Consider the following 22,758-nt stretch of genomic DNA (forward strand, 5'->3'; position numbering starts at 1 on the left):
TATTTTTATTTATTTAAAAAACTTAATATCAATCAATTATTAGTGTTCAAATCAACAATTTGATGTTAATTCTGATAGCTACGATGTAAAATTATATGAATCTGCAGAAAAAAGTGTGTAATTATTAACAATTATACGGCTGCTCATTCCTCTGGAGCAATGATGCATTTCATTCATTAGTAATCTTTTGATATTGTCGAGTCAAAAAGAAAAATGCTTCGTGTGTAAACAGTTAAATAAATAGTATTCCACGCATTCGTAACAACAAAGAATAAAACAAAGAATCGTATTAATTATACATTTATAAAAAATAAAGAATAATTAATTAAATGATATCAGTGGAGCTATGTTACCGTAAAGGTTGGAACTATTTTCACTACAAACTTGGGCGTTCTCCCACCGATGGCGCCACTAACCGAGTCGTAACTTATGGCAGCATTGAATAATTATTTATAAAAATGATACATTTGATATATTAACTAATATATTGTAGTGCTATAAAGCAAAGAATATTGTATCATATTAAATAGTATGCAACTGATAATGCCATTTGGTCTTACTGGTGACGTGCAGTTACCAATTACATACTTAAATAATATAGAGGGTCCAGGTCTCACCACGTGGAGGTTACTGCATATGGAGACCCAAAAAAATTGCATACTATTTAATATGAGCTAATGACTGTAAGTTAGGATCGCGCGTTAATTAACACAGGTGCACGTAATTTTATTTAGAGTTGCGAATAATAAAAAGCGCCCCGTGTGGCTGCTCTTGTGAGTAATGTGAGTTTTTCCATTTTGTATTTTACAAATCGATGTTGCTAATGCACCTCGCGATCGTTTCTCAATATTTGTTCAATTAACATTCTTTAAAATTAACATTGCGAATAATGAAGTGTGATGTCTACTAGCGCCGCGTGGATTTATCTCTTCAACTAAAAACGTGGTTTCCATTTCCCCACATCTGCGCTTGGTCTCCCTGGTTTGGAGTAGTAATGGTGGTACCTATCTATTGATGGTTGTCAAACTTAATTTCAAGACCTAATTGTCAAGAACGAGACATTATAAAAAGTCCAAGTAAGCAGAAATACTATAAATAAGAGGGGATTGTTGTCGGTGGAGCAAAATGTTTCGTAGCACGGGTAACTTTGACAAATTATTAGGTAGGTTTTACTAACAATACCCGACAGTCAAAATGTCCGACTTTCAGGAATCAGAATTTTGATTAAATTTCTTACAGATAAAGCGACGAGTCATTTTCAGCTTGAACCTGATTGGGTTGCGATTCTCCAGATTTGTGATTTAATACGTCAGGGGGATGTACAGTGAGTGCATAGTATCATTTGAGTTGAAACTAACCTCTTTGTTTCTCAGTAATTATGAAAAGATTGACGTTTCTATAGTGCTTGTACTCGTTTGTACTCATTGATTAATTTTATGCGTCTTCCTTATGTTTAGTAAAACTTCACTAGCATTTGTTAACTCTTTACTGGTTTACCTCTTAATTCCTACTCCTTAATTATAATAAAAAATGAATTTGAACAATGTTTCACAATTACATAATTAGTTTTAATTTTTAAATGACTCAAATATTATGTTTTGTGTGTATATAGACCTAAAGCAGCACTTGCAGCAATAAAGAAGAAAGTGACCAATCCTAATCCGCACGTGGCTTTATATGCGCTATTGGTGAGAAATAATAACTAATTATTTTAATAAATAACTTATTATTAAGATTACCTATCCCAAATGAAGACATTTTTTCGATATAGGTTTTAGAATCTTGTGTTAAAAATTGTGGTGCATTTATTCACGATGAAATTGGTACGAAACAATATATGGAACAACTTAAAGACCTAGTGAAGACAACAACGCATGACAACGTTAAACTCAAAACCTTAGAATTAATTCAAACCTGGGCACATGCATTTCGAAATAGTCCTAAGTATAGAGCAGTGCAAGTATGTCTATTAATTCTTCTCTATTTTTATTAATGCTATACGTTAATATTGATTAAAACTGTATATTTTAGGATACACTTAATATTATGAAAGCAGAAGGACATAAATTTCCTGCTTTGAAAGAAAGCGATGCAATGTTTATTGCTGATACTGCTCCAGAGTGGGCGGATGGTGATGTATGTCATCGCTGTAGAGTGCAGTTTGGAGTTATGCAAAGAAAACATCACTGTAGAGCTTGTGGCCAAGTATTTTGTCAAATGTGTTCAAGTAAAGTATCTACTTTACCTAAGTTTGGGATTGAAAAGGGAGTTCGAGTTTGTGAAACATGTTATGATCAGCTCAATAAGTAAGTACGAATTTGTTTCTATCCTACATTGTTCTTAAGTTTATTTTTCATTTGTACAATTTATTTCTATAGACCATCAACAATACAAAATAAAGAAGTAGATTTACCAGCTGAATATTTGAACAGTTCGTTAGCACAACAACAGCAGGTAGACAATCTTTATAAAGAATGTTAACTGTAAAATTAAACATTAATATGTACAAAAACTACGAATTTTTTATTTCATCTTTTATTAGGTGCCACCTAGGAAAACTGCAGCAGAACTTCAAGAAGAAGAAGAATTAAACCTTGCTATCGCTTTAAGTCAAAGTGAAGCAGAACACAAAGAAAAGGAAAAGAAACGGGTCACTAGCAGTGTTTTAAAATCAAATACAAACACTATGAATAGAACAACATATTCTCCGCCACCATCTCCTGTTAGTATTTAGAAAATTTTACATTTCATTGAGATATTAGTTCATTTTCACTTTACAGGGCCCTAGTCCATCAAAATTACAAGAAGAAGAAGAGATTGAACCTGAACTCGCAAAGTATTTAAATCGCAAATATTGGGAACAGAGACAAACTGTGATAGAAGAACATGCTTCTAGAGCAGATGTTACCAGCCCTTCGGCTCCTAACATTAGTAGTCCAATGCCAGGAAAAATTATAGTTGCAAAACAGCAAAATGGAGAAGTTGACAGCCAAATGGAAGAGTTTGTTAATGCATTGCGTTCTCAAGTTGAAATATTTGTGAATAGAATGAAGAGCAATTCATCGAGAGGAAGATCAATTGCCAATGATAGTTCTGTTCAAACTCTATTTTTAAATATCACTGCTATGCATTCAAGGTTAGTTCTGAACTACATTCAAAATTGATGTGAAATGTGTAAAATATATGTACTCAATTAAAACTTGCGAATTTTCTATAGATTATTAAGATACATTCAAGAACAAGATGACAGTAGGGTATATTACGAAGGTCTTCAAGATAAATTGACACAAATGAAGGATGCCAGGGCTGCCTTAGATGCTTTACGAGATGAACATAGAGAAAAATTAAGGCGACAAGCAGAAGAAGCTGAAAGGAAAAAGCAAATGTTGATGGCTCAAAAGTTGGCAATTATGAGGAAGAAAAAACAAGAATATTTGCAATACCAACGTCAGCTTGCTTTACAAAAAATTCAAGAACAAGAGAGAGAAATGCAAATGAGACAAGAGCAACAAAAGCAGCAGTACATAATGGGTAAGCAGTACATATGTCTGATATGATATTTCAAGATGATTTTCGTTCTATTACATCAATTTTAGGTGGTTATCAAGCAGTTTCTGGCTTTATTGGTCCATCTCAAGGTTCCCCTGTTCGTCATGTTCAATATCAAGGACCTGGATCTAACTATAATCCTATGTCTCCTACGAATCAAGGATACATGTATGGGCAACCTTCTGTGAAACAGTATCCTATGCAAGGCTATAGTATGCCACAGATGAATGCAATACCGCCACATATGATGGGTCCATTACCTAATCAAGAGCAACAGCCAACTGATCCATCTGTTCAAGGACACGAAGCCATGGGAAGAGTTACTGTTTCTGGTCCCGGAATGGTGAATGCATTAAACAAATTTGTATATATGCTTCATGCTAGTATTTCTTAACTATTTTTTACATCATTTAAAACATTACGGTGTATATATTACATTTTATTTTATTATTTTTTGTTTACATTACTTTCAAAGATGTCTCAAATGACAAATCCCATGCCGCAACTGCAACAGACAGGTGGACATCAAATGGGACCGCCGCCACCTCAGCAAGGTCCACCAAGTCATATGACGCAATCACAGCCTACATCAGGACATATACCACCGCAGCAAGGAGTGCCTCCGCAAATGCCGCAGCAGGGACCACCAGGTCAAATAGGTATACTTCAAAGCCACATGGGTCCTCCGCCTGCTCAAGTCGGACCTGGAGCACATGGTCCACCAGGTCAAGTCGTTGGCCTTCCACATCAAATAGGACCACAACAACCATCTACGTTACCAGGCCCCCAGGGACCTTCAATTCAGCCTCACGTTTCAAACACTCCTATTTCGTCCCAAGGTTCAGGAACCATTCCACCATCTTCAAGAACTGTTGGACCAATTTTGACATCAAATCAGACGATGCAAGGTCCTCAGGGACCTGCTGGTTTACCAACGATGGAAGGCATGCCTCAAATCCCAGTGTCTCAGGGACAACAGTTACAATTCCAACCAGCAGCATCTCTGCCACCTACATCAAATGAATCTGTACAAGTTAAAGAAGATTCTAAGCCTGAAACAGCAGAGCTTATTTCCTTTGATTGAAAAAAATTATATGCGGATAAATATTAATCGGTAATTAAAAGTGCATTTAATGCTAGTTTTTTAATTATAAATTTTCATTTTATATTGGCATTGATTATTTTAATTTTACTCGTAGAATTTGTTATAAGCTTTATCTAATCGACAAAAACTCATTTTTTAAATTTATTAATATAGTTAAAAAGAAATTAATTATATTGGTGATATCTAATGTATTTAGTACACATTCGTTAGGGCAAATTTCATATACGTTGTGCAATTTTCTAATAAGCAATAAAATATTATTTAGATTACGTTATTAATTTCAGAGTAAATACATATACATATATTTTATAGTGTCCAGTGTAGGAGTCCTAATTATCGTAAAACGATAAACCCGAAGCGTTAACAGAAAGGAGACAGTGTTGATATTTATTTTAAGTTCTAGAAATTGCTAATACACGTAATGTACAAAGTGAAGTAGCTAACATGTTATAAAACAATAATGCTCAAATATTTGTCGATACAAATAAATGTTTCAAGTAAAAGTTAAAAGATCCGAAGGGGAAAACGAAGGAAAACTCCTATTTAAAGCTTTTTATTACCATAAATGACGTTGTATGACAGCCTATTAAACTCGTCTCAACGTCAGCATTCCTAATGTGGAAAAAATCCTATGGTTACATTTAAACAAAAACGGTGACCCTGACACAGCCTCAGCACCTGTATCAAAACAAAAAATAGCAATCTCGTTTGATAATTCTCTTCGAATCTTCTAACTTTTACCTGCAAAGTTTTTTTTGTATCGACGATTGTTTGAGCATTATTGCTTTGTAACGCGTTAGTTGCTCCATCCTGTATACACATTTTAAATACAGGATTTTTTTGCATAATTGCTAATGAAAGTTCTTTGTAATGTTTAACTAACAGAAACAAACTTCCACTACATATAGATATGTATGTTAGATGAAAATGTATATACAAAATACTTATACGTTACATAGTATAGAGGAACAAAAGAAAATTAGTTTCGCCAATACCTGACCTTTTGTCAAATATAATGTACCTTGTTTTCTCACAAGATTAATTATAAGATGTTAACTCCTCTATTAAAAGTATCATGAAACATGAGATTTTTTCGGGGGATTGTTTATAAAGTAACCTGTAGTAAAATCCTTTATTACACAGATCAAAGACGTTTTCCATTAACTCAATACCGCATATACATTCCCAGATTTTTTAAATTGTCTAAACAAAATTTGTATTTGAACTATGTGTTCTTATTTTTAAAATCTGTCCCCAACAATCATACTGTTTCCACTTGACCCTTCCTACGCGGTTTCACTTCTTGTGGGCAGGTAAACGATGTCTCTTCAGAATGTTTTCTGATCACAGTTGATGGTTCGCCATTAGTTGAACAAGCAGAAATTTGACCTTCTTGCTTCTCCTGACATATGTGTGATGCGGTCAATCCATTGGATGTTAAAGATGCTTTTCGAAGTCGCATGTCTTCCAACGGAATTTCTTCGCTCCGTGGCCTTGGCATCTTTGGTGAACTATCTCGGGATTGCAAACCATTTTCTTGACTCTTCTCATTTGGGCTATTATCACCACGTTTGGAAGTTGACGACAGATCAACGGCGGTAGGTCTTACGTTTTCTCTACGCATTTGTGCCGCGAATCCAGGTACTTTGTTTACTGTAAACATTGGCCGTGGTTGATCTTTCTGTCTTTGACCACGACCAATTCCTAGAATGAAATAGACAAGCGTTATCAATGTCATGTTCCTTCAATGCAAAATCGACATTTTTCGTCATTTTTTTTTACGTTTTTTTACTTTTTACAACTTGAATTTTCAATTGAAAAAATCTGAACAAATTTTGAAACATGTGCCTCGGTAACTAAAATGTCTGATCTTTTTCAAAAATTGTCATGGTATAGGATGAGAGAAATTGGTCGAAACGGTGATTTCCACTTTTTCCTATTTACTACCCACCAGCTGAGATAGGGACATGAAACTTGGCACAGATAATTTAATTAGTCTTTCTTGATAAGCTATTGAATCGAAAATCGCAAATCGAAATCAGTCAAAGGATACTTTTAAACCTCCTAACTGGCTATAACCTTTCGTAATGTTACTTACGTTCATGTCGTAAACCGCGTAGAGCATAATTTGGTGGCGTGGAAGAGTGAGGCATGCTTGTTGGAATGTCAAGTAGTCTTGCGATTTGATTCATTTTTTTCTGCCGTGCTTTTATTCTTCCTTTGGTTAGCCTTCGATCAAAAAGAAATTTAATAACTGATACATAATAATTATCTCGCGACAACTTACCTTTGTTTTGCAGCCATACATCTAATGTGATCGTCAAAGATAAATTTTGTTGATAACAAAGGAACTCGGTTGCCAATGCTACTACTTAAAGGTTTGTAAATTGTTAAATGTAGACATCTAGAATCATCTTTATCACCCGCGACCTCGATATCTTGTAAAAAACCAACCAATTTTGCCACTCCCCAACCGAGTTTACTAGTATCAGGTTCCACCAGAATTAATTGCACAACATCGATAACTAAGAAACGCCGAATCTTTTGACCGTCTTTCCACACAACCGTACACGCGATCAAGTCGCTATTATCTATTCGAAAGTGCAATACAAATTAAGTATTTGTAAATACCTAGGTATCTTATATATAATTAAATAATATGCTAAAATAGAATAACTTTTACTTAGATCAAGGACATTGTCAACTTGAACACAATTAGCTGGATTTGTAAGGGGCAATTGTGTTTCCACTTCCATGTTAAGCGTCAGAGAGAGTTCTCTTATTAAAAAAAATACTCTTATAGCGCGTCGTACCCTTTCCACCTGTGCAACCATTAATTTTACGTTCTGTTAGTTAGTTTAACAAATTATATTCTTTTAATAGCACAAGTTATACAATAGAGAAATTTGTATATTATGTACTTACTCCACCACATGGTAACCTTTTAGTAAATTCAATTCCAGTCATCGGTGTTCCCGTTGGTGGTAATAAAATATTACTGTCCATCATTAACCATTCAACGTTTAAAGGTCGTTTTTGAATTTCACTGTATTCATCCTCAAACATATCTAAGAATATGTCTTCGCTCTAAAAGTATGATAAAACTAACTTTCTTTATCATCAAGTTTCTTTACTCCTAATGTAGACAGAATTAGAGAAAGAAGCTCTAATGTAGAAATTATTTCTCCTAACACACCTTATAAAAACTTTTTAACAACCACGTGCTTTGCTCTTTAACCGCTTCGATCGCTTCCAAATGTGAATCTTTTAACATGGAATGTCCTTCCGACATTGCCAATTGTGTTAATAATTTAATTGCCAATTCCAATGTAATGAGCCTTACTTTCGAATCTAATCAAAATATAATTCGTATTAACGTTTATTATTATTTGGAAAATTAAAGGAGTAATTCTAGAAACTGACTTACATGTATGACAACTTAACGTTATGATATTAATTAGTCTATCTATTAAAATTCCATTATATAAACTTGTAGTATTTCGTGAATTGAATAAAATTGGGTCCAAGGTTTTACGTTCTACACCCTTAAAAAATGACTCAATTAGAATAAATGCATCGTGTCATAGTATCCAGTATTTCCAAAGTATGCTGCTTACCTGATTGTTAGCTAGAGCATAAAGTAAACACAATCCAAATAATGCAGCATAATCGTTTTCTGTGCAAAATAAAGAATTTAGGATTGTTTCTAAAAATGGCTTATTCGTCAATGATTCATTTACAGTTTGTTGTATCTGAGGTGCTAAGGGGCTTTCCAGTGCCAATCTTTGTTCTTTTTCTTCATCAGTTATATTTAAATGTTTCATTTCTTCCAAATCTTCATTTGGAATGCTATTTTCCTGTTGTTCTGGACTCGATAGTATGGTAGAATTTCCCATTGAAGCAGTATCAAATGATGTACTGGGATGGTTTATTTCTGATGTTTCTTTAGCCTCACTTTCAGTATTATCCGTTCTTTCATCTAAATTACTTTCTTCTCCTTTTTCTTCTTCTTCTTCTTCATCATCATCTTGTTCTTCTACTTCTTCTTCGCAAAGTTCATCCAACACGCTTAAGGTCTCACTTAAATTTTCAAGAGACTTTTCTAAACTCTCTCTTGGTGGTGAAAACGCAATAGGTTTATTTGGTATAATGTCACCATATATTTCAAGCACTTTGCTTGCTCCTGTTTGAATTGTTTCTAAGTCTGACAGTAGCATTACTGCTGCTAGTGTATGTACAAGTGGTCCATGAGAAACTATTAGAAATACTTGAGAGAGTAGAAATAAAGCTACTACTACGCTTATATGTTTTCTCTCTTCCTATCAATAAAAAAAAATTACTATTACATGAAATAACCAGAAATGTATTAATCGAAAACGTACCTGATTTTGGCACAAAAGATCTTTATGTCTCATGAGCGAATAAACATATAGTGGAACTAATAATTTGTGAAGTAGATGATCCGATAAAACTTTATTCAAATCAGATATATTTAAACACAGTATATCGTTTAAATAGTGTAAATGATCTAAGTGCTCTGCTACTAGATCTGATAATCTGTTTTGACTTTGATGACTGAAACATATACATATATACAGAGAAAAATTTATTTTTAAAATAGTTATTGTATTTAAATGTCTTAGTAACATTTTACTTACTCTGCATCATTTCTGACACAAGTGTCAAGCTCTATAATGTGATTACCAATAAACCATACAAGATTACTGAAATAAGGTGCAGCAGTGCGATCTCTTATAAATGCTAACATGGAGGCATCTTCTACACGATACACATTTAAAGTTAAGGTTCGCACTGCTATACGAACCATACCTTCGGAGTGGTTAAAAAATTTAATTGCTTCCGTATACAATGGAAAATCATTGGTGTGCTGATAAAAAAAAACCAAATTAAACAATATCCTTTTTTGTACGTGTGTTTTGTGCAAAATTCAAGTAATGACGATGAAACAATGATCACAGTAAGAAGCGTATTATGAATCAATTGAATTATACATACATTCAAAGCTTATAATATTAGATTACAATAACAAACATTAGGCAGTATTGTTAAAATTAATGAGCATGAAATTAGCTAAAGTGAAAAAATAGACACAGAAGATTATTACGTGTACCTCGTTTACCTCATTATAGAAGAAATGAATGGTGTGTGCATTTAACTTCAAACTTAATGTCTTTAAGAAACTGATATAATATGCCATCACTTCTTCATCACTGAAGTCAAATTTGTGCACTATTATACTGTTTACATGATTATTACTAAGTAAGTAATCTAAAAAAAAAGACATTATAATTGAATTACTATACTAAACACCAGAAGCTGAAATATAACATTGTGCTACTTGGGAACTTACACAAAGAAGTCTCATTACGTATATTCTCAAACAATATGTTTAGGGTCTGTAGCAATTGAACACATACATAGCTTCCACATTTTTGTTTCATAATACGTAGAAAGAATGAAAGCATATTTTTCTCCAAGAAAAAACTAAGAATAGAAGATAATGCTGTTAATAGTTGATCCTCACTAGCATTAAAAAGATGTTCATTGCTTAGTCAATGCTTGTGCTATATTCAAAACACATTAAGCAGAATGTTTTCTTCAATTTCTTCAATTCATGTTTAAAACTATGTTATAATATTTCCTGTTAAACACAAGCATTGCTTAAGTGTTGCATCCACTAACTGCTAATGGTAATCGAATTTGATCACTACATAAAATTTAAAATTGACTAGATAATTACTATATTAATTATGCTTACTCAAATACGCTACTATCATTTTGGTCACCCCATATTAAAATTTCAGCTATAGAACGCAGAGTTTCTACCAATAAGCCCCTATTATTTTCAGACACAGTCTGATTCTTCGATAAGACATTGTACAGATACCTGTATATAACAAGAAAGAATATAGAAAATTTAATGGTGTTAAATATGTATATATACATACTTAAGGTGCTCCAAAGAATGAGGATTTTTGGGTTTCCAGAGCCCTCCTCCAAACCAGCTTCGACTTCGAAACATTGTTTAATATTGCGACTTCATTTGGGTGGTGCCTTGCATCAAACTCATGTTTAGTTTCCTTTTTATCGTTATAGAAATATAAACGACATTTGTTATTGTTATTAAAATTACAGGAAATTCCTTGTATTAGTTCGTATTTATTGATACTTTTGTCAACGTTTAAAAAAATGTCCGAAATAGTAATAAAAGTCAACACATCGTTCAGGTTAGATTTCTTGTTTGTACACGGTTCGCTCGTATCATTGTTCTAACTATTAAACATCGTATTGCACGTAAACCCGTGTTTACTTTTTGTACATGTTCTTCGAATCGCACCATGTATCAATTTTTGTTGCAGTGTTTGATCACATATTACGTACATAGAATTTTACACGACGCAAAACGATACCTACGCTCCATTACTGAACGGACTATGGAATCACATGTTAGGTTAGTTCATTGTCGTTTATTGTCAATATTTATATTTTACGAAAGCTTTGTATTAAAAAATGTATCATTCTTAAAAAAACATTTGCATTTGTAAATCGATAGATTTCGTGGATTTACGTATACGTACGAACGAAGATCGAAGGCAAATAAGGAACGCATTCCAATAGGATTGGAAGATAGATTAGTGTGTTGACAACTAAGAAGTACATGCCAGACTAATTATATTTAGGAAATCTCAAATGAATCATTAATGATGAGAGTATTAGAATTATATAGTGGTATCGGCGGAATGCATTGTGCACTTCAAGGTGAGATATCGCAATATTACTCATTGCTTTTGTATTGTTTAAGTAAGCTTAACCTATATATTCTAGTATAGCTTTTTTTATTAATTATGAAATAAAATATAAAATTGTAATACTAGAAGTTTTGTATTTTCAGAAAGTGGGGTTAATGGTAGCGTTGTTGCAGCAGTCGAAATAAATCCTATCGCGAATGATGTATACAAGAGCAATTTTCCAAATGTTTTACTTATGAATCGCAATGTTCAGTCATTTTCAGTGAAAGAGATAAACAAGTTGAATATAGATACTATACTAATGAGTCCTCCATGTCAACCTTATACAAGAGTAGGACTTCAAAAAGATGTGTTGGATAACAGGTCGTCTTCATTATTTCATGTTCTTGAACTTATACCTCAAATAAAAACATTAAAGTTTATATTACTTGAAAATGTTAAAGGATTTGAGAAGTCTGAAATGAGAAATGCAGTATTAAAATGTATCAACAACTGTGATTTTAATTATAAAGAATTAATCGTAAGCCCATGTCAATTTGGTATTCCAAATACTAGACACAGATATTATTTATTAGCTAAAAAAAACAATCTTCAATTTTGTTTCAATAATGTTGCAATAAATTTTAATTTACCTGAAGATGCTCTAAAATTCTTATCAACAAGTAAACACGCTTTGTCAGCAGAAAAAAGTTGTAAAGAAAATATTGTAACACATCAGAAGTGTTATAAAATAGAGAATATTTTGGAAAACACTGAGGAGACGCAATACCTAATACCAAAAAACTTGTTGCAAAAGAGAGCTTGGTTATTAGATATAAGGACACGACAAAGTAATGGTTCTTGCTGCTTTACGAAAGCCTATGGTCATTATGTAGAAGGTACAGGATCTGTATATTGTCCATTTTCGGAAGAAAAAATCAAAGAAACATTTTTAGAAGCAAGTAAATACAATCAAGAATCGCTAGAAAGATCAGAAACTCTAGAAAAATTAAGATTACGATATTTTACACCTAGAGAAGTGTGCAGATTAATGTGCTTTCCAGAAAATTTCACATTTCCAGAGCATATAACACGTAAACAGAAATATAGATTATTAGGTAATTCAATTAATGTACATGTAGTTAGCAGGCTAATATTTTTATTACATATTGAGAAATAAATGATATAACTTATTTATAAATGTCTGTTTCATCGTTTTTGAAATATATATATTTTTTATCCAATACTCATTTATCATATAATGTCTAATATCTCAGTAAAAATACTTGTAGAATATGATAAATATATTTCATAACTGATTATCAAATATAAAAACGATCAACTTTTAACAGAAGTAAAAAGCATTCATACACATATATTACACAATATTACATATTAGCAATGATATCATTCTTTTTGCATCTTACATTTGTAATGTACCATTTCCTCTGTATTCCAAACATTTAGAGATACTAATAATCTACTTTTAGATTCTGTAACTTTCACACAATATTGTTTGAAATCCAATTCTTTTTGTTTTTTATCCATGCAATACTGGCATGTTTTAATTACTTTACATTGTTTCCAATTCAGGTGGAATGTGAATCTTTTTCTCTGCTGCAAATTTCTTCAATGCTTGATACTTAGAATGCCAAGATTCTATTTCTTCCCTCATGCGATTATTATCTTCTTGCATAGCTTCCATATCACGGTATTCCTGAGTTTTTTCTGATTCCAACTCATCCTTCTGTTCTATTCTTTTGATGCGACAACTAGCTGCATATCCTCTGTTTTTTAATGTGCGTCTGCGTTGCTTCATACGAACTATTTCTTCTCTTGAAAGCCCACGTAGTTTTAATTGTCTGTTCAGATCTCTGACTGATATTGTGACCAGTTCATCGTCGCTAATATCTAGACAAGGGCCAGGCGATAGTGGATCCTATAAATAAAAGTTGTAAACTCGCTTTTATTGAAATTTCATTTAAAAAAAATTATATTCTTCTCAATTCGATTAACCAAAAACGGAATGCAATTATTATTCTAAGTAAATATCTTATGATGCAGCCAATTAAATAAAAAACATTTTAATTTATATATATATTTATGTAAGTTATTGGTATATACTTCGTAACTATCCATTATTTTCGATGTGAATTGTAATTGACAGTTAAGCTTTTAATGCGTCCGGTTTGTAGTATCTTTCAAAAAGATATGCAACGTATCGCCGTATCGGTGAAAACAGTGATGATAGTGTTTATGGCGGAGGGGGCAATAACGTACCATTTTTATAGACCGCTTCCCTTCCATGAAGCTTTTCCCCGATAGAATTTTTCAAGTTCCTACGTCAAGTAACCACCGAAACTTGGATTTTCTTCTACCTTTCACACTTTCAGGAAAAATTTGCTTAGTCATTGTAGAATCACACCAGTCAGTTCGCCATTAGCCTCACGAGGTGCCTTTCTAAAAACATTGCCTGTTTCTTCCTCAAACAATTCAACATAACCTTGTATGAATTAATTTATTTATCATTTCATTGAACGTATACATGGGACTAATTAACTATTGTAATCTTAGTGCTAGCTTTTATCGTATCTGTAATTATCAATGTTGAACGATTTAATTAAATATTTCAAGCTTTAGTATGTTTCTACTTTAAGTAAGAGATTTTTCAATAGATGGCTACTAAGATATAACATTTCTCGCTAGTTATCCATCTATCAATGGTTTGTATATAAGCATTGTGCATGAATCGTCTGAAAATGTTTACGAGGTGGCATGAAAGTACCGTTTAAGGTGCAATTGTGTCGTTGTTGACCTAACCCAGACCTAACTAAGGTTAATGAAATCTCTGAAGAGTACTGGTTATTTCGCCCTTCACCCAGTCTAAAAATATGTCCAAGGGTATTCTCGTAAACTTTATTTTAATGACGTATTTGATATAATATATCAAAATATATATTATATATTTTATTATAATTGTTGATTTGAACACTAATAATTGATTGATATTAAGTTTTTTTAAATAATTAAAAATTTCGGAAAATGTTGCGCCATCCCTTGGCGAACCGCTTAAGTTTGTAGTGAAATAGTTCTCACCTCGTGCCGCTAGGTGAGGTGACTCTACTTTTCTCTGCATATAAATGTTACGTTACAGCATAATTAACATAATTCAACATCTAATTGTTGGTTTGTACTTTAATAATTGTCTAAAGCCTAGTTTTTTTAATAAATACAAATACCGAAAATTGTGGCGCTATCTAGCGACGTGAAGTAGGAACTATTTCATGACAAACTTTGGCGGTTCGCCGTGAAATTTTTGTCTGTTTGTTTATTGAATTAAAGTGCGTACATTCGGAGTAGTACATTGCACTACTATGCGATGCTCTCTTTTTACATTTTCTCTTTTAAACGTTTTACATTAATGCTTCTTAGTTTCTATTCTTACTGGCTATCCTTCTTATAACTAACCGCAATAAAGAAAGACATGATAATAAACTTTTTAATTTGTAAGTCGAGGTTGTCCGAGGTTGGGACCGAAGGCTCATTGTATTTATCGAGGAAATAATTCGCGAAATTTTTAGTTATTCAAATCAATAGATATAAAAATATACGACAGAAAAATTTCTCACGATTAATGCTGAACATGCGAGAAAACATCGTCTTCATTTAAGACAATTATTTAATATATTTTTACGTGGAATGACAAGAGAATTCAATTAATGCAAACAAAAAATATGCATCCATTTAAAAAAATTAATGCAGCGATCAAATGCACATGCACTATTGCATTTATGAAAGAAGTATGATCTTACAAATATAGTACTCGGTAAACCATTTATCTTTTCCATTTTTCATTTTTCTTTAAAGACACTGATGACGGATTTTACGAATATTTAAAATGTCACTTTTCGTTCTTCTACATTTGTAAAATCATCTTTTAAATTTATTTTACTGGAATGTTTATGATTAATTGTCAACAGTAAGTATAAGAATACATAGTTTATTTTATCGTTATTATTAAAAGATTATAAATTAATGTTATTTGATCATTTTAATATATTTTCTCCATGAATATTTTAGAGTACAGTTTCGAGTAAGTGTGTATGTACTATGTTAGACCATGTGTAGGATGTATTATTTCAATCGATTCACGTGCATATATGTAGTTGAAATTAGTTTAACATTGATTAAGTACAAGTTATTATGTTTACCTTGCTTCGTAAAACGTACTTTTATGATTTCCTCTGAAAAAATAATGACGATACAAATCAAGTTTGAATGCGAATATTTTTGTAATATCACTGACAAATTTGTAATAAAATGGACATACGATATTTATCGAATACAAACAATATGTAATGCGTATATTGCGATTGAAATGTATGAAAAATTCATCCATTTTCGCGTTATCGAATTTTCGTTCGCCGCGTTCGTGGTCCAATGCTATTGTCATTTAATCCACCCATACTGTATAACGTTTATATTGAATTTCAAACGGACACATGCCAACGAGTATATCGCTTGATTCTATTGGTTTAAGTAATTTTCCAGTGAAAATCTACTGATTCAATGTTGGAACGTACAAGGTGGTTTATTTCAAATTGATCACATTTCGCCCTTGCAATTAATCCATGAAAAAGTGTTCCAAGCTAAAATGGAATGCTTTACAACGGTTATCCTTCCAAATAATAAAAAAAACTTTAATATCTCTCTAAATGAACACTTTTCATCACATACGAACATATAAGTGAAATTGTTGAAGAAAGTATTACTCAAAAATATTAAATACCTTGAATAAACTGAATAAGATTGGAAAAGGTTGCGAAGCTATTTTTCTGGAACATTTTTTTATAACTAATCAGAGCAACAAAGATAACGAAAATTCCCATATTCAACGAAGAACTTTGTACGAAACAAAAAGGAGTATTTCGTATTAGTCGATTGCGCATCGAGTTCGTTGTTATGGATGAAAGAACTTCGCTATTCACTGTTCGAAGGAAGATGGGTAACAGTGTCGCGTTGATGTTTACCAACTTGTTTTTCCATTCCAGGGTCCAGAAATGGCTATTATCTCCAATCAGAAACTCAATAGCCAGGAAAGTGGCAGAAATGGAGGAAGATTGAAGGAAGAAGAGGAGCAGCACTACGAGTGACAGGAAGCGAGGACAGAAAAGTACGTGTCAGACGAAAATATAAGCTGGCACGAAAAAACAAGTTCGATGATCTATCTGTGAACGAAATTGGAAGTATATAAATTGTTTGGTACAATTAAGGGATCACGTTTCTGGCATGCGTCAAACATTGGCGATATTTTCACTTTGCTTCTAATCAATGATACTACGAGGGTCGTTCAAGTACAAACCGGATTTTTTTTATAGAGCTTTATTGAGGATAGGTAAAAATACAAATGGATTGGCTTCTTTTTCTACGTAGGTTCTTTCAACAGAAATATGTAAAAGTACAGTTAAACTTGTGAATCGCTTTGAAGGAAAAGGAGAGACTTTTTTGGACCATTATCGCGACCAGTAACGAAATATGGCACTATCACTATAGAAAAACCACTCAGAAAACAACAGACTGAGTATAGGGTGGAGGAAAGTTAAAGATAGAGCACTGATCAAGGTCAAGACTCGACTGTCAGCCAGGAAAGTTGTTCTGGCAACTGTGATTTGGGACTTAAACGGTGGATTCCTGATTGACTACCTACGTAGTCGAAGGACAGTGACTACCACTTCAGTACTTTCGCCTCGTGGATGATGCCAAGACTGCTTATCGCAGCAAACGACGCCAGCAATTAATTCGCGGTGTCTTTCTTCTGAAGGACAACGCACGACCGCATGTAGCAACTTTATTATAAACTCACTAAAATACTAAAATTCCATGTGACTACCATATGGGTGGTACACTGAACGAGACGTTACGAGGGGAGAAACATTTATTCAATTTTATGCAATAGTTCTGAGAAAAAAGTATTGAAAATATGCTTTTTGTTGTACGTTCACAGTGAAATGCTCCCTTAAGGGGTGTGTATCAATACGGAGGATGTATCAATACTCCATTTTTTCAAATTTTCCTCCTTATTACACCACAAAAAAAGAAACGTTTTAAATCCGTTATTGTGTTCTAATCTCAAAACCATACAAAAATGGAGCTGCCTCCTTATTGCAGCACACCCCTCAATTAGTTACTGGAGCAGCCAACTGCTTTTATCCCTACGGGGATTAGAAAGCTTCCTATCTGACGAAGAAAAGTACGTAGAAAAATAAAGCACTCCATTTATATTCGTCCCTATAACCAATAAAGTTGTGTAAAAAAAATTCCGGTTTGTATTTAAATGACCTTCGTATTTAAGGATCTTCTCATAAAGAGCTTCTCGTAGCTTGTTCAAGTAGATAATGACTTAATTAATGGATACCGTGAGTAATAGTAAATTGTCCTGAATATACAGTGTAATGTTTCCGAGGTTATCATAGAGCTATCGACACCACTATTACCTGTTATTTCCATATTTAATATATTCATATGAACACAAGATGAAGAGATTACGGATATCAGATATCATTCACTTCTCTCATAGATTGTCACGAAATTGTATTCATCGTTGTGAGCTATACTTCAATGTATAACACACTCACGCAAGCTTGAGGGATGATAGTGATTAAACGTTGGCATACTTGTCTCACAGGTTGTCGAAGATCTATCGTTGTTACTGTCGGCTGTAATACTACATGTTTGAGGGACACTTGAAGTACCCAAATATTTAAACAGCGAAAAAGATCAGAGATAGATAGATTAAAAAAAAAAAACAATCTTCAGATTCAGATGTGAACAAAGAGAACTATAATATATACTGGCTGAAAGACGAACAAAGGATACGCAGAATATGCGAAAAGGACGGCGGAACAATTCTACATTTAATAAGAGAATTCGAAGGGGTAGGAAACACAGAAATGGAAGTAGAGGCAAGTTTAGTCGAAGAAGGTACATACATACCTGAATCAAGTGGATAAGAATGATGCTAGAGGCAAGAAGAAGAGCAAAGAGAATAAGAGGAACCCCTCTTTGAAGCTCTTTCCACGTAACGCAACATTGAATTTAATTTGAAATTTGTCCCATTGCATTTCATCGGAACAGTATTTTACCAGTGTCTGAAAATATTCGACGTGGACTGGCTACGATAATTTATTTATCCATCCAAGTGACGATAAATGCTTCGTAGCAGCGTCTTAGAATTCAAAGCTGAAGCTCTTCAGCTGGATTTGCCTATGAAAGGGAGCCATTCAAACCGAGACGATTTCCAACCCGTTGTAATTAGATAGTTTGTAGCTTCAGTCCGAGTCCTACGAATTGGCGATAATTAAGCGCCTGATATCGTTGTAATATGCTTAACGTTCGCGTTAATTCGATCCAATTTGCCCGAGTATAATCGCTTTCACTTTGCCGCGATACTTGCGTGGCTTAATTATCGTTGATCGATCGTGCCCCTTGTTTCTTGAAAGATATATTGTAAGTTGATTTAATCCTCGTATAGGGCAGAATAACGAGACTAGTTTTCACCCTCTATGGGTCGAATTTTTTTTCTGTAGACAATTTGCAAGGCATTTACTTTGATACATTCAAATTGATAGGGTTGCTAACCGTCGTTAATATAGTTATTGGTTATCAAAGGCATATAATTAAGACGTATACGTTCTCTTGTGAATAAACTAAAATTATTTGATTAGATGTCATTATATCAGCACAAATCACTTTTTTAACATTAATTTTCGCCTAGTTGAGTTCACGTTGCAACTGAAGAAATTAGAGTGATTGATATACTGGACCGCCCTTCCTCATATAGCATCCTCTTTCTCTAAAATATAATTCAAGGTCGACACCAGTTCTTTGCATTGATCTTTAGACTTTTCGAGGATCCAGCGATTTGTCGCAATGCGGCTGATCGAGTGTCCAGGTACATTCGACTTCGTTCTCAAAAGCGACCACAACGGCGACAATTGATTCACTGCCCGCGAATGCTCTCATTATCGCGCTTCCAGTGAAGCTGGGAAAAGTGCCAGAGCCTTGGACATAGTGATCTATTCTTTCAAGGTATCCGAGAAGAACGCCAGAGACGTACGTGCCGAAAAGATGGATGTAACATCGGATAATCAGCTCCTTGGTAACAAATAATTTTGACCTGATGCATTTTTTCCTATCACCGATAGCAGCCAAGTTATTCTGGTGATCAGTTTTAAGTCCCTCATCCTGTATAACATACATATATATTCAAATGATGACTAGCAACAATCAATGTTTACATTTAGTGACCGAAAAACTGAATTTTCATTGATTCTTGGAACTCATTCTTGTGTGTTCAAATACTTTTGTGGCTTCAGCAATCTCTATGTTTACAAGAAATAATTCAAATCTATTGTTTACATATTTCGATTTGTTTGAAACTTTACCTATATAATCTCCAGAGTCGTACCTCCTTACAGTGTTAATAATATTTCAGTGTTATATAATATACCTATTATAATTAATAAAGTATTTCGTACTAAGTGTTCAAATACTTTCGTGAGTCACTGTATATATATATTTGTATTTATACCCTAAATGTGTTTCGCGGAGTGATCATGCGACTATTCATTACCTAATGCCAATTATGGTCGCTCAATTACGCACTACCTGGCAGGAAAGCCCGCGCTACCGGTGCGTACCTTCAAACTTGTTTACGAAGAAACGATATCTATTTAAAAAAACAGAGTCGACCTTCATATCTTCTCTACGCTTCTACCGATAAAAAATGTATTGGCACCACGTTAGGTACCCCTCGAAATCAAACAACTCTTGTTCGATACTTTTTTCTAACGCTAAAAGTAAGCCAACCATTCAGGTGGTTTGTTTTACATGCCTCACGCTGTAGAAGTGATCCAGCACGATCTTGTTAGAGTTCGACATATAGGAACGAAATTCGAATTGACACAACATTGCAGCAGTTGAATACATGATATAGTGATATAGTAATTCTAAGAACTATATTTAAGTATGAATTAGTATTTGCAATCGTATTTTGTTACGTATTAGATAAAATAGATATTAGTGAAAGTATTCGTTTCAGCTTATGATTGAAAGGGTTAAACGAGTAGTTTCGTTGTTTTCCTGGGTTCGTTGTTGCCAGACTCCCAGCTACGGAAAATCTTTTGATCAACTCGACGCTTTGATCGTTGTTATGCACGTAATCCAATCGATTAAGCAATCATGATTTGGACGAAGCGCTGCCGGTGTAATTGTAACTTCTGTTAGCGGAACCAGATGGGTACATTCGCAATTTGACCTATTTTCGCAATCAGAGGGAATATCGCGATCAGATGCATTGCTATACTATTGGTCGATCGATCTATCCTACCAGTCGTTGATTTTGCAATGAGGTCGCGCAATAGTGAACTTAGGGACTTTACACTTATCGACACCATGCAATGAACAAGTTCTCGTGCAATAATTTTGGCTCTCGTTGAAATACTTTATGCTCTACTGTCCTTGAAAATTGAATGTCTATTTCGTTTGTAACGAATTATTCTACGTCTTAACTCGTAGAATATGGTAATGACTCTAATTAGGACGAGTGACGTGACGCGTATACACTAAAAATTCGATTATTCCAAGAATTTGGGGTTGAAAGGTCATGCAATAATCGGGGTTCTTACAACAATGGAACAAGTAAATCTAGTGAGTAGTAGCTCTACACAGCACACATTCACTATTGTCCCGATTTTAGTTTGATTGTTTAACGACTATACTCTCATTTGTCAACAGGGTACAATGAACGAGACTCCCATGCAATAATCGAAGATACTGAAATATGGCAGGCCGCTAATTACCATTTATACAGCGTGTTCCAATAAGACCAGGAAGATTGTTTTTTAATAACAAAATACAAATATCTGTTTGATCGAAAAAATAAAAACCTAAATCTCCAATTGGAAAACCCGTTAACACATGAACTCTAGCTTTTTTCTAAAATAACATAATAACTAAAAGAATTTTGAATAAATATAAAAGATTAAAATAATATTTACGAAGATGGCTACAACCGCTATAAGTATGACACAAGTGATTCGAGTCAAACATGGAAACAGATACGAAAAACTGACAAAAAATTGATTTAGCAAATGAATTGTTTTTATATCTACGTGTTGATAATAAACGATGAATTTGATAAGACATATTGGGCGATTTAATAGTATACTTAATAAATAAAGCATAACATAATCGCATATTAGAACAACAAGACTGTGCGAAATGAATTAATCTGTCGCTATGATATAATTAATAGATAATCTCTATTGTTCGATTGCCATCTAAATTAAAGTTATTACTGCGCGAGCTTCCAGCATGGCGTCAAAATCATTCATTGTTGGAGGAAGTTCATTAGCAGGTACGAGATATTCCTGACAATATCTTGACGTCCGCCGCGCACCGTTACTCCTGCTTTCATAATCTATCAATTTGTCTCCCTGTCGTAGCGCTTTTCCTCTGTCAATGTTTTATATCTCAATTATACGTTTCGTATATTTCGAGAGTTTCTCGAACCAGCCAACGAAATTCTTTGTTTATAGAGCAACGAGAATTCGTTCATTTATTTGCCCAATTCCAAGGGAAAAGAACCATTATAAGATAAGTCTTATAAAACGACAATTAAAGTTTGTTCTTCAATCTGTCAATTCCTTTTTCCCAATCTGTTGTTTATTTTCAATCGCACGTATCACCAACTCGTTCAAACTCACGAACCAACGAAACGCGGTAATATTCAAATCGAAGAAATTTATTTTCTTTACGCATACATATATTGTTTCTTACATTTTATTTTACCGTGCATTCATTCAAATGACGCAAGCTGACTTGTGTTTTTGTTTTCATAAAGAATAAATAAGAGATGAATGAAAATGACTACGTACACTTTCACTAAATATGGCACATTGTTAGGACACTAATTATCACTAGTAAGGAAATAGATAAGAAACATTTGAATAAAGAAGCCCATTTCGTAGGACATAGTGCAATTTGAAAAATTAAGCAATTTTAAAACAGCAGTCCAAAATAGGGTGATTGTTAACGCATACTGATGATTGTTCCACGCATTATCACGCATTACAAAAATATAAGCTGTTAAATGTTGACTTATCTTCATAAATATGGCTTTCGGCGTAAGTGATTCGTTTAAACTAAATATAAATACTATAAATTACATGGTTCAAAAGTTACACAATGCGATATATGACACGTTACTTCAAGTGGTAAAAGATTTCACAACGCTAATGAAAATAAAATGATGACGATTATTGCTCCCTGATATTTGCGTAGAGGTTAGTCAAC

At 33.5% G+C, this 22,758-nt stretch overlaps 4 protein-coding genes across 12 annotated transcripts; 2 read left to right on the forward strand and 2 right to left on the reverse strand.

Moving 5' to 3' along the window:
- Window positions 1-966: 966 nt before the first annotated feature.
- LOC128891853 (hepatocyte growth factor-regulated tyrosine kinase substrate) lies at window positions 967-5,740 on the forward strand. 5 transcript variants are annotated; one of them, XM_054151748.1, is made up of 11 exons: window positions 967-1,162; window positions 1,240-1,324; window positions 1,613-1,688; window positions 1,772-1,960; window positions 2,032-2,306; window positions 2,379-2,454; window positions 2,543-2,722; window positions 2,781-3,136; window positions 3,218-3,531; window positions 3,597-3,892; window positions 4,064-5,740. In XM_054151748.1, exons 1-11 carry the CDS (start codon window positions 1,126-1,128, stop codon window positions 4,631-4,633), a joined length of 2,454 nt encoding a protein of 817 aa, XP_054007723.1. In that variant the 5' UTR covers window positions 967-1,125; the 3' UTR covers window positions 4,634-5,740. The 5 variants fall into 5 exon arrangements, with proteins under 5 accessions (XP_054007723.1, XP_054007722.1, XP_054007721.1 ...); XM_054151747.1 differs by having other exon boundaries at window positions 3,612-3,892; window positions 4,025-5,740; XM_054151746.1 differs by having other exon boundaries at window positions 968-1,162; window positions 4,025-5,740.
- Window positions 5,741-5,769: 29 nt separating this feature from the next.
- Window positions 5,770-11,326, reverse strand: LOC128891850 (protein CLEC16A homolog). Of its 4 annotated transcripts, XM_054151738.1 has the most exons (15): window positions 11,254-11,326; window positions 10,624-10,755; window positions 10,434-10,562; window positions 10,026-10,159; window positions 9,786-9,943; window positions 9,313-9,542; window positions 9,037-9,229; window positions 8,272-8,973; window positions 8,082-8,199; window positions 7,851-8,005; window positions 7,580-7,741; window positions 7,338-7,500; window positions 6,942-7,245; window positions 6,753-6,883; window positions 5,770-6,358 (listed from the first exon to the last, which is right to left on the reverse strand). In XM_054151738.1, the coding sequence occupies exons 2-15, from the start codon at window positions 10,695-10,697 to the stop codon at window positions 5,916-5,918; spliced, it is 3,096 nt and encodes a 1,031-aa protein (XP_054007713.1). In that variant the 5' UTR covers window positions 10,698-10,755; window positions 11,254-11,326; the 3' UTR covers window positions 5,770-5,915. The 4 variants fall into 4 exon arrangements, with proteins under 4 accessions (XP_054007713.1, XP_054007716.1, XP_054007714.1 ...); XM_054151741.1 differs by lacking the exon at window positions 11,254-11,326 and having other exon boundaries at window positions 7,338-7,476; window positions 9,795-9,943; XM_054151739.1 differs by lacking the exon at window positions 11,254-11,326 and having other exon boundaries at window positions 9,795-9,943.
- LOC128891872 (tRNA (cytosine(38)-C(5))-methyltransferase) lies at window positions 11,292-12,583 on the forward strand. The gene is made up of 2 exons (XM_054151789.1): window positions 11,292-11,434; window positions 11,568-12,583. The coding sequence occupies exons 1-2, from the start codon at window positions 11,377-11,379 to the stop codon at window positions 12,581-12,583; spliced, it is 1,074 nt and encodes a 357-aa protein (XP_054007764.1). The 5' UTR covers window positions 11,292-11,376.
- Window positions 12,584-12,930: 347 nt separating this feature from the next.
- LOC128891883 (transcription factor MafK) lies at window positions 12,931-14,024 on the reverse strand. 2 transcript variants are annotated; one of them, XM_054151802.1, is made up of 2 exons: window positions 13,684-14,024; window positions 12,931-13,342 (listed from the first exon to the last, which is right to left on the reverse strand). In XM_054151802.1, exons 1-2 carry the CDS (start codon window positions 13,708-13,710, stop codon window positions 12,977-12,979), a joined length of 393 nt encoding a protein of 130 aa, XP_054007777.1. In that variant the 5' UTR covers window positions 13,711-14,024; the 3' UTR covers window positions 12,931-12,976. The 2 variants fall into 2 exon arrangements, with proteins under 2 accessions (XP_054007777.1, XP_054007779.1); XM_054151804.1 differs by lacking the exon at window positions 13,684-14,024 and adding an exon at window positions 13,528-13,672.
- Between the last annotated feature and the right edge of the window lie 8,734 nt (window positions 14,025-22,758).

The sequence above is a fragment of the Hylaeus anthracinus genome, unplaced genomic scaffold (assembly GCF_026225885.1).
Source record: "Hylaeus anthracinus isolate JK02 unplaced genomic scaffold, UHH_iyHylAnth1.0_haploid 12002, whole genome shotgun sequence".
Taxonomy (NCBI): Eukaryota; Metazoa; Arthropoda; class Insecta; order Hymenoptera; family Colletidae; genus Hylaeus; species Hylaeus anthracinus.